Below are 11,411 nucleotides of genomic sequence, written 5' to 3' on the forward strand. Positions count from 1 at the left end.
TTTGCTAATATAATGTATTAGTATAAAGTATTATTTCAAATGCTTCATTCTTAATCCTGTTAATGGTGGCTTAGAGCAGAGATGTTATGTTAAGATGTTTTTTTCTTTCATTGTGTGTTGGACCTCCGTGGTCGAGGGATCTAAGCAGTTCTTCTACAGCTATTACTAGCCTGTCAACACTGAGGTTGTGAGTTCAACTCTGATCATAATTGACTAGGATTGCCAATTTCCTGCCGAAGGTCGATGGTTCTCTCAGGCTTCCTTCACCAATAAAAACTGGCTTCCACGATTTAGTTAAGAGTGGCGTTAAAAAACAGTAAATCAATCTTTCAGTGTGATGTTATTGATTCGTTAATGTCAGTAATAATTTGATTTCGAAAAAAGGGTACAAGTCTGCTCTCTGCACTTTCTCTCCGAAAAATATAAATGCACCATCAAATATAGAGTTCAATTTTTAAATTACAAAATGAAACAAAACACCCTTCTTGAAATAAAAACAAAAAATGCCATAAGTGTAAAATAACGAATTATCAATATTATCTTACATTTTGAAAATGTCCACCGCTTAAAATTCACGTGTCATGTTGAACAGATTGCAAAATTATACGAGATTATAAAACTTACTCATTAAAAACCTGTTGACTTCTTTCAAATTCTGTGTACATTTTAGTTCTGAAGAATTTATAAGTCGGAAATGGAAGAAGAAATGATTGTTGCATTGTTGTTAACATGTCCTCTAGCGCTTTGATCAACTTGGTATTTGGAGAGCTGTCGAGGCATCCCAATCTCTTATTAAAGCACAACATTCCGACGCCTGAAAGAAGCAATAACTGGTTTGTGTATTTTTATAATTTTTTCTTTTATCAGTATTTACTTTTACACAATAAATTACTTTAGCAGCGTTGTTATGAGTTTATGATATGATCATTATGGGTCTCTTTACTACATGTATGTTCTTAGCATGGGTATTGTCATGATTATGTTGTCGCATCTGCATCCACTCACTATCTCAAATGTTGTTGGGTTTTATTTGCTGTTATATTTATACGTACCATTTTTTCCCGTCAAAGTTATACATGTATACTAAATATTGCAACATTCAACAGCATTTGCATGCTTCAGTCTGATATTGAATTATGAACTGATATTTTTTTATATAAAATAAGGAGATGTGGTATGTTTGTCAATAAGACAAATATCCACCAGAGACGAAATGACGTCGAAACTAGCAACGCTATAGGTCACGTACGTCCTTTTACCATAAACAAAACCCATACCGCATGACAAGCTATTAAAGCTGACAAATGTAAAACAATTCAAACAAGAAAACTAACGGCCTGGTTCATGTGCAAAAACAAAAAACAATTATGATATACAGCGGTAAACAATAATCATTGAATTTCAGGCTCCTGAAATAAGACATGCATATACATGTACATAATGTGGCGGGATTAATAAAATTGAGAATGGAAATGGGGAATGTGTCAAAGAGACAACAACCCGACCATAGAGCAGATAACAGCCGAAGGGCACCAATGGGTCTTCAATGCAGTGAAGAAACTAAAATTAAAAATGATACAAGACTAACAAAGGCCAGAGGCTCCTGACTTGGGACAGGCGCAAAAATGCGGCGGGGTTAAACATGTTTTTTGAGATCTCAACCCTCCCCCTATACCTCTAGCCAATGTAGAAAAACAAACGTACAACAGTACGCACAGTAAATCTCAGTTCAAGAGAAGTCCGAGTCCGATGTCAGAATAGGAAACAAAAGAAAATAAACCAAAAATGACAATAATACATAAATAACAACAGACTACTAGCAGTTACTGACATGCCAGCTCCAGACCTCAAACGTGTTTGCAGGTGTCCTAATACCCCTTACCTGGGGCAGAAGTATAACAACACAGCTTAAGAATATACTGTAAAATTCAATTGAAAAGGGCTTGACTCGTCAGATCAATACAAAGGACAAAAACACTAAAGACACAAAATAGCCATCTGATAATTATCGCAGTTACTCAAAGCTAGTTCAAAGACGATACAAATTAATAAACAAAATCATGTATCGGAGACAGAAATATAAAATTAATAAAACTTCGTACTTTCTGTGGTGTATTTAAAGAGTTCCTCCAGTAAATCTGTCACTGTATATTGTTGTCTTAGACGTTTTACAAAGTCATTAGTCACATTTCCAATCATAGGAACATAATCAGCAACCACTGTAGGTTTGAGCATCTTTTCTTGGGCTGGCCGTCGTAACGCTAACCATTCTTCTCCTTGCCTAAAATCATAAGAAAGTGTTCACGATTAAGTACTATAAAGATAATCTATTAGAAATGCGACAAATATTGCTTTTATGAATGGTATCTGCGTATATATTGTATGCAGTTGTATTTGTCCGATGCTAATGATATATTTTAAACAATATACACATTGAGGGCCTATGGGAATTAAACATATGGTAACGCTGACCATACCCAAAAAAGTAGGACAGTAATGGCCGATTACCCTTATCAGCGATACCCGGGGTGCAATGTTTTCAATGATGTTCGATTAACATAGAAAGTAATCGGAAAATGATTGGGTACCCTTCATTAATTCTTCATATTATTTTTATCAATCATTTGAATTCTTATTAACTCATACGACCGAATTCTACATAGATTTACCTTTTTGATGGTATTAAAAAATCCAGTTTATTTTATCTCATGTGTAGGTCTCCGATTTTTTTAAATTTCATTATCTAAATTCCCTTACTCACATCAGTAAATATCAATGAATTACCTCAAAAGAAACGAGACAGCGGTAACAAAAAAAGTTGAAGAACACTTAATATGCGGAGGAAATACTATTTACCTGTACAGTTGAATACTCCTGTCAATAAGCTATATTTTGATGTCAGAAAACTTAGTTCAAATTAAGAAATTCTTAGGTCCCCGGTGTTGTGAAAAGTGGTCTTTGAAAAAAAATAACCAACACAGATTTAATATACGAAAACAACGTACATTAGCGAGATCATACTGTTAAACATGTAAAATAAATTCCGGTTATCTTAAATAAATGAAATATACATAATAAGTTCAAATTCAAAGTGTTCGCTGCGGCTATTTTTTATTGTTCAAATAGAAACGATGAATATTGCATACAAAATAAAATTATATTTAATTATATTAAATTGTATTCGTCGGGATATCTCATCTGTTCAAAGGACATAATGGAGTTTTACTTTAAGGGTTCTTGTTCATTATAGTACATAGTTCGTACAATTTCATATAATAGAAACTATAAAGATATTTTGTTATTGATATTTGGTGAAACGTATTTAATGATAAATGATAAAGTATAAATTTTACATTTAAATAATAATTAACGATTCGCTGTTCAATTTTTTTTTTCAACCGTAAAACATTTTTCCATTAATTGTATTTCGATAATATTTAAAGAAAACAAAAAGGTGTTTTTAAAAAATGTTCGAAATTGATATATTGTCAAATGAATTTTATTATCAGCAGGCACCCTGTCGCTAGATTGTCTTTCCTATCTCCAATTACAATGTCTTATATATGCTCAACAGGATGCCACTCTTTGTTTTATTCAATTGAATCTGATACAATACAACTTGTGTTTATTGGTGACATATGTACTCGTAATGAATGTATGCACGGTTTATTGTGGAAGTATCATTCTGTAATGACATTACATCAATGTGGTGGAACTATCAAAAACAAATTTTAGAACTCGAAAACTTATGCAAAAAATCCTTCAAATCACCCTTTTTTAGGGAATCGTGTTGCTCGCTCTTTAGTTTGACACCTTCTGAGTGTTTTTGTGACCTTTTATTCATATCTTCATTACGTTGATTAGTTTTATTTATGTATAGATAGTTTAATTTGCTGGTTTTATTTTTGTATTTCTTCTTTTATTTGTCTTTTTCTATATATATGGTTTTTTAAGTACTTAATAGTGTTATACAAAACACAGGTAAGTTGTCACTCGATCATTTTAGAAATACACTGTTCAAAATGTTCTTGTGTGAAAAATGTAACGCTTACAACACATGGAATGTTGGTTTCTGTTATAATAATGAATGTGTTGTCATTGTAATTGCATATTAAAAAGCCGATTACTGAAGATCTGGTGACAAATTTTAATCGTATGCACAGCACAAGAAGCCCTTCTTCGTTGATATGTTGGGTTTTCCTTGTATTTCAAAACTCTTTTTATCTGGTGCACATGCCACGACTCATAAAAACTAACTTATATCTATTAATTTAGTTTTGTCCGACGAATTTTGTGACGAAAATTGAATTATTGTAAATGAATGAATATATATAGCCTATTGTCAGAAAGCTAGATTTTGTATGTTGGTGTTTATAAGTTTATTTAGAACACAGCTAATATTATGCCATGCAGTTTTATTTAAAAAAAACAAATAAATAAATGTAATTTCATTATTAATGGTGATTTAACTGCAATAAGCAACGGTTCGGTACCAATTTCATCGTCTCTGTTACATAAGGACAAATGAAAATATAAAATTTCATGGTAACAAGGATGTCATATAATCTCCTGGTTTGTAATTTTTAAAGATCTATGAACATCAAAACTCATGAGATACGTTTTATGACTGTTTGTTAAAAAAATGTCATTCTAGATCAATTAACAAAAATTATGGATTTTTTCCCTAATTTTTCGATATAATTTCCCCTTCGTACATTGATTTATAATCTCGACGCAGTTTCGCTCTCAATATCATAGTCCTTTTAAAGACCACTAAACTTACTCAAGTATTGTAATTTATAACTCCCGTGAAGACGCTAATTTAATAGTTATCAGCGACATGTCAACAAGATTAGTAATTGCAACGACATATATTGGAAGGAGTAAGGAGTTATTGTTAATTATCTACTGCCCAATATAAAAAGATTGGGTTATCTCGCTTCAAAATGTGACATATTTTTGCACATGCTTATTACCACAAAACACAGATCAAGTTCGAATTTGGGTTGCGTCACTTTTACCGTTCTTGAGTTATGTCCAGGCCGTCCGACAGTAAGACCAATGCCGAATGAGGGTACATTTATCCACTTCCAGTCGGAATGTAGACATTAACTCCTATAATACGTGCTGGGAGAGTGACGTGTCTACACGTAAACATTTTGACAAGTCTATTCTTGGCATGTGTCATGGCACAGTTTTATCTTTTTTAAACTTTCATGTAAATACAGTCCAAATCTCCCGTCTCTCATTCCGATCGTGTATACAATATCTGATTTGTTGTTTATTTTTCTCTCGTTCTGATAATGCATGAAACATTTGTCACTGACCGTAAAGTGACAAGCATGTATGACAAGGGAAATTTATTTGTACTACAAAACAGAGATGCAAAAGATTTTATGATTTTGTTACCATTCAATACAAAACAAAACAAAAGCTATATTACAAAACACATGCATAAGTAAAATGTCCCAATAGTAATATGAGTCCTTTTACATAATTCATTAGACGCTGGAAATTTTTTCCTTTTTAATATTATTTGAAAACTTCAAACTATATTGTAAAATACATATGATATAGATATAAAAAGATGTGGTATGAGTGCTAATGAGACAACTCTCCATCTAACTCACAAGATGGATGTCAGTTATCTTTGCTAATATTTACAATAAACTCAGTCCTTTTTTAGTTCCAGTTCTCTTGTGGTACACCTCCATTATATCGAGACCAACTCTAACATGTTCTTGGTATGGATGTTGGAACACGGTTTTAGCCAAGTCAGGATGTGATATATACACAACAAAGTCTTTCCCCATGCGTAGTCGCATAATATCGCCATATTTGTTCTTAAGATTATCAATCACAGTTGTGATGTCATTTATGGTGTAAGGGCCTACAAAAGAGAAAGAAATAACACCTTTTTAATCATTTCTTTCAATGTATATCTTAATATGTTAACACTTGAAGTAATATTGAGTACATTAAGTGATAACGCTTGCATATAGATAGCTAGTTAAAGAGCTTAGAAAAGCAGTATTTACCACACCCAAAATGTCACCGGGGTATACCAATATGGTCAATTAGGTCTTCTACCGACCGACAGTAAAACCCTTGCCAAAATAGTGCGTCCAATTGACTGTGTGGGATGTATAAATACGCATCCACGTCCGGTCAGAATGGGGACGTTAAATCTACTGCCTCGTGTAGATAAAGCGCCACGCTCTCTGCACGTTCAGGACCCTTGTAACAACTCTTGAAGGAGTAAGAAGATGTCCTGTTGCGAGGCAAAATTTCTGTCAATACCCAATATACCTTTTTGCCAGTGAAATTCAGATTCCCCGTCCACCATCTCGATCGAAAAGCAAACATAAATCAGTCAATGAGTCTTATAAAGAGTCAATTGGTGCTTTTCATACAATGACATTTTTGAGGATTTTGGATTCAACAGTAACTGTCTATCTATTATACTTTTCAAGATAGTAGGTTTAAATTTGATTCAAGGGCAATAACTCAACAAGTCATATAATGGTTACATAAAAATGAAAATTTACACAATTTAAATGGTTTGTCGCCTCATAATGATTTATGTTTACATAACTTTAATAAAAACAATTAGTATATAACACAACATTTAAAGAGGTACTAAAACGCAAACTTCAAATTTGAATAATTTTAAAGTTCGAAATAATCGTTGAAAAACGCAAAAAAAAACGATAAAATTTAATCTTATAATTATCGAGATATTTGCAAAATACTGTCGGTTCGTCATTTGCACACCTGAACGATTTAGTAAAACACGCCACTAACACCCTTTAATTCTACCCAGCGGAAGTGACGTGCAGTTGGTCACCCTGATCAAATACGTGTATTATATCGTATGTACATAGATCCGCTCGAAAAGTAAAATAACAGTTTTAATATATATCGGTGAAAAATACTAACCGAATCTACGTTGAGAATATTGATATACATTTATCGAGGCTTGATATTAAATCGCATAAATATCTTAATCAAATATTTACATGTATTATTTGAAAAGTATTTAAAAACTTCCAAAAGCACAAATCAACCTTTTTTTCTATCAAATATTTACATGTGCATCCAAAAGTGACAAAATAGTTATTAATCAGTTTATTGATGGTGACCGCGTAATGGAAGAAGCAGAAGTAGAACCTTGCATGTGAAGTTCCATGGCGGAGAAACTGCTTTTAAAATAGGACACTTCCAACACGTGCTTCCAAAAGACGACGGAGGTCGTAACTTGTTTATTTGTTGTTAAATAAAACTATGTGGGTTTTTCTGGGCTACAAAAATAAAAATGTTCTGACTTACTTACCGACGGACTTTAGTTACAGCAGCATTTCAAAATTATATAAGTTTATTTTCCAGATAATGTGCTTGACTGGTTTAGAAACCTGAATATGTATTGATAAAGCTATTTTCTTGAAAATGAAATACTGGATAGACTTGTAATTAACCTATACAACAAAAACCACTGAAATAAAATCTTTAGAAAAAGGGGTGTGCATTCCCAAACTACTTGAGTCCTAAATCATAAATGTTATGATCACACCAAAATTTTTTTTTTTAAATTATAACATACTGTCTTTAAGATTTTGAAATATTGACCTTTTCTTTCATTTGAAATGTTAAGCAATGACAATAAAATAACCAAACAAAACAAATATAAATCATCTCGGTCACCTTTTGATCCTGGTAATTAAAAAAGTCCGCACTTTGACACTTGTTGATAAGTAAACATCCTATAAGGTAATAAAGATCAAACAGAGTTCTATCCCTCCACTGAGGAAATTAACAACTTGGCCATACAGATATGCCACCTGTTGTTTATAAATTGATGAACTTTATAGTTTGATAATTAACATTATTCAATAGGTATTGTGAATACCCGTTTTTAACTTGCAATTTTTATTACATGGAAAAGAAGCCCTACACAACGTTTAGATAAGCCGAAGAAGTGACACTCTGTGCGTCACTTCTGGTGGATTTGTTTTTCGGGCTGTTTCTGGAAGTAACGTTGATTGGATTTTCCTAAGGTAAAAAAAGTTGAACTTTACATGCAATTATCTCTGTAATTAGTGGACCAAATTGCATCGGTTTTTTTTTGCATTTTCGATCAATTATTTCGACCTTTTCGATAAGAACTACTTGCTATGAGTGTTTTAGTACCTCTTTAAAATAAAAAAAATGCTCCTTTTGTGAGAATAAATAGATACACTCCAACATTTTAAAGAAAAGACACAGATATCGGTAAAGAAGTAAGATACAATTTTCTTTTGGGTTGAATGTACATATGTAAAATTGATAACGGAAATGGGGAATGTGTCAAAGAGACAACAACCCGACCAAAAAGCAGAAAACAACTCTAAGTACACGAAGCATTATATTCAACGTTCATATTTTGACAGAACGTATCAGTGTATTTATACACCACGCACAGCAAACACACGCCCTGATTTGCGTCAATTTTACTGGTGACTATATATCTAAACCAAGGTCAACCCATGACGTAAATATAAACGAGATAATTATTATAAAGTCATATGTACTGAACGTATCATAGCTTTAACATCCAATAGTAAATAATTCACGTATGCAAATTCTCGATGACGAGGCGTCAATGAGACAACCATCAATAAAACGAACGGACACAGAAAACAACCTACGACACGGTAATATTGACATATTCACTGTGTACAGCCATTGTTGCTTTCTACGTGAAATTATGTAAGATAAGTCAATAACCGTCCATCTTTTTAGGCCAATAACTCTTATTAGGCAATAACAGGCAATTACTGGTTTTGGTTATATTCGCCTTTTTGTAGATCGTGTATTGCTGATCATTTTTGCTGTTTGCAGTTTCTGTCGATCTATTATTGTTTTCAAGGCAACAGTAAACATATTTAATATTGGTATGAACATATAGTATTCCTGATAACTTTGCAATGTATACAGGCTGTTTTCCGCTTTTGGTCGGGTTGTTGTCTCTTTGACACATACCCCATTTCCATTCTCAATTTTATCTGTCATTGATGTTAATATCTACATGTAATAATAGCCAGAATAAAAATTGTCAAACATTTTCGTTTAAAATTCAATTAGTTAATCGATTGTTTTAATCTTATATCATCACTGTATAGGGTCACGAATTTTTGTAGATTTGATATTTTTGGTTTTAATCAGTTTAATCCAATTTATTTTAAGACTGGAAAGAAGTCACAATTAAAGGGAAAAAAATTAAAAAGGTTTCATCTGATAATTTTGATGAAAATGAGTAGTACGCAAATCTTAGCTTCTAAATTAAAGATAATTGTCTCCGTCAGGTTTCTACATTTTTGAGAGTATTTCAAAAGTAATTTAATCAAATAACAACTATGTTACAAAAGTTCATGTTTATTGCATCAGCACTATGTATTGGCAAGGAGGGATGGCAACAATGTTTCCAATTTTGCATTAAGCTGAATGTCGCAAACCTTCATGTACGGTCTGACATTTGGAACAATATAAAAATAAGGAGACGGTTACAAAATTCTGTTTCTTTAATAGAAGCCACGAAGAAAGAATAGCGATATTTCTCTTTTTGTTAAGGAATACAAAATAATAAATAATATGATGGGAAGATATATAACGATAACAAAGACAACAAAAAGAAGAATAACATAGTAAAGTTATCGGAATGGTTGTTATGATCCACCACATTTAACCACGTGATCGTTATAAAGACCAAGATCGAAGTACCACATTTGTATCAAGACTTCGGTATACTTTGAAGTTTCTAAAATTTTCTAAATAGCGCGGTATGGATATGCATAAATTTTCGTCGTTTTTTTTTTTTGTTTTTTTGCCGTGGAGTTGTCAGTTTCTCTTCGACTATGAGTTCTTAATTTTCCTTGGGTATCTTCCGCCTCTTTTCTAAAACAAATAATAAGTTCTGGCATATAACGATTGTTTTCAACAATAACGACCCATAAAATTATAAAAGCACAACCGATTACTCAATATACCGAGCTGTCTGATTCATATTTAACAATGGTACTATTTTAGTTATTGAATACAAGTATGCTTGTGTTGTACTTACTAAACGGTTTAAACTGTAAGGCTGGTCCTAGATAAGGGACAGTATACAGCCCTTTTGGTCCAGGAATTTGATGAAATGGTTTGATATCTTCTTCATGAATTGTTGAATGTGAAGTTGCTGTTGCTGTTGAATATCGAGTCACAAACCGGAGTTTATCACAGAAACGATATATTTGAACTGGTAGACTGGTACTTTTAATGAGATGCATATTGGCTAGATACCTGAATTATTTTAAACAGATATTTCAAAATCCCATCTGCAAACGTATACTTATAAAAAAAATAAACAAATATTAAAATGGTCAACTAAATTTACTATATAACGAAAAGTAATTTCTTCTTAGCATGCTTATGGTTTTCAGTAACAAACAGAGCAACTACCATAGAAGTAAAACATATCCAGTTAGAATTAAGTTTAAACTGATGAAAGGTAAAATATTACACAATTCAAATGTTTTGCCTCCTCAATATAATTTATGTTTACAAAACTTTACAAACAAAACATTGTTAGTACATAACGCACAAAATGAATAATGCTCCTTTTGCGAGGACATGTAAAGCTCCAATAATTTACACCAAACACACTGACATTGGTAAAGAAGTGATATACAATTTTCTGTTGGGTTCTTGGACACATTACTTGCCACTCAGACTCTCCGTACACAAAGCATCAAATTCAACGTCCCTATTCTGACAGAACGCGGCTGTATATTTATACATCCTACACAGAATAACGGACGCGCTTATTTAATTCGGTTTTACTTGTGACCATATGTTTAAATCTAAGTCAACTCTTTACGTATAAATATAAACCAGATAATTATCATATGTACTGAAAGTATCATAGCTTTAACATCCAACGGCAAATAGAATAAGTTACATATGCACATTCTCGATGACAAGGCGTCATTGAGACAACAATCAATAAAACGAACGGACACAGAAATCAACCTACGATACGGCCTTCGACAATGGACAACAATCTTCGCAATATGCAATGTATGTAGATCTTCTCCGTATAAACATGAAGTTAATAAATTCAATATAAACTTAATGTATTCTTATATAAATATGTTTTAAAAGCCTAAGTAAAATAGGAATAAATTATTAAGGTTCTTGATGGGTAATTTTTTAATTTCCAATGTCTTTGTCGTTTAATTTTCATATGCGATGTGTGTGCAGCTGCTGTTTATCAACGTTTACTCAGATTCAATTGAGTGTAGTCCAAATGCAACATAGAAACTGCATTATTTTTATTGACAATATCCGTTTTTTTGCACTTGAAGCTGTGTCTTCTGAAAATAATTTATATTTTT

At 32.4% G+C, this 11,411-nt stretch overlaps 1 protein-coding gene across 1 annotated transcript; it reads right to left on the reverse strand.

Moving 5' to 3' along the window:
• Nucleotides 1–620: 620 nt before the first annotated feature.
• On the reverse strand, nt 621–11,105 carry LOC127701939 (cytochrome P450 10-like). Its single transcript, XM_052205918.1, has 5 exons — nt 11,051–11,105; nt 10,097–10,317; nt 5,665–5,890; nt 2,103–2,281; nt 621–814 (listed from the first exon to the last, which is right to left on the reverse strand). The coding sequence occupies exons 2-5, from the start codon at nt 10,302–10,304 to the stop codon at nt 621–623; spliced, it is 807 nt and encodes a 268-aa protein (XP_052061878.1). The 5' UTR covers nt 10,305–10,317; nt 11,051–11,105.
• Between the last annotated feature and the right edge of the window lie 306 nt (nt 11,106–11,411).

This window comes from Mytilus californianus, unplaced genomic scaffold (genome assembly GCF_021869535.1).
Source record: "Mytilus californianus isolate M0D057914Y unplaced genomic scaffold, xbMytCali1.0.p SCAF_5, whole genome shotgun sequence".
Lineage (NCBI taxonomy): Eukaryota > Metazoa > Mollusca > Bivalvia > Mytilida > Mytilidae > Mytilus > Mytilus californianus.

Excerpts from the sequence above, each read along its gene's own strand:
- LOC127701939 (XM_052205918.1), bottom strand. The coding sequence starts at position 10,304 with ATGCATCTCATTAAAAGTACCAGTCTACCAGTTCAAATATATCGTTTC. Across the intron at positions 5,891-10,096 it reads CTTACAGTTTAAACCGTTTA|GCCCTTACACCATAAATGAC; the intron begins GTAAGTACAACA and ends TCTCTTTTGTAG. Across the intron at positions 815-2,102 it reads CTTTAAATACACCACAGAAA|GCGTCGGAATGTTGTGCTTT; the intron begins GTACGAAGTTTT and ends TGCTTCTTTCAG.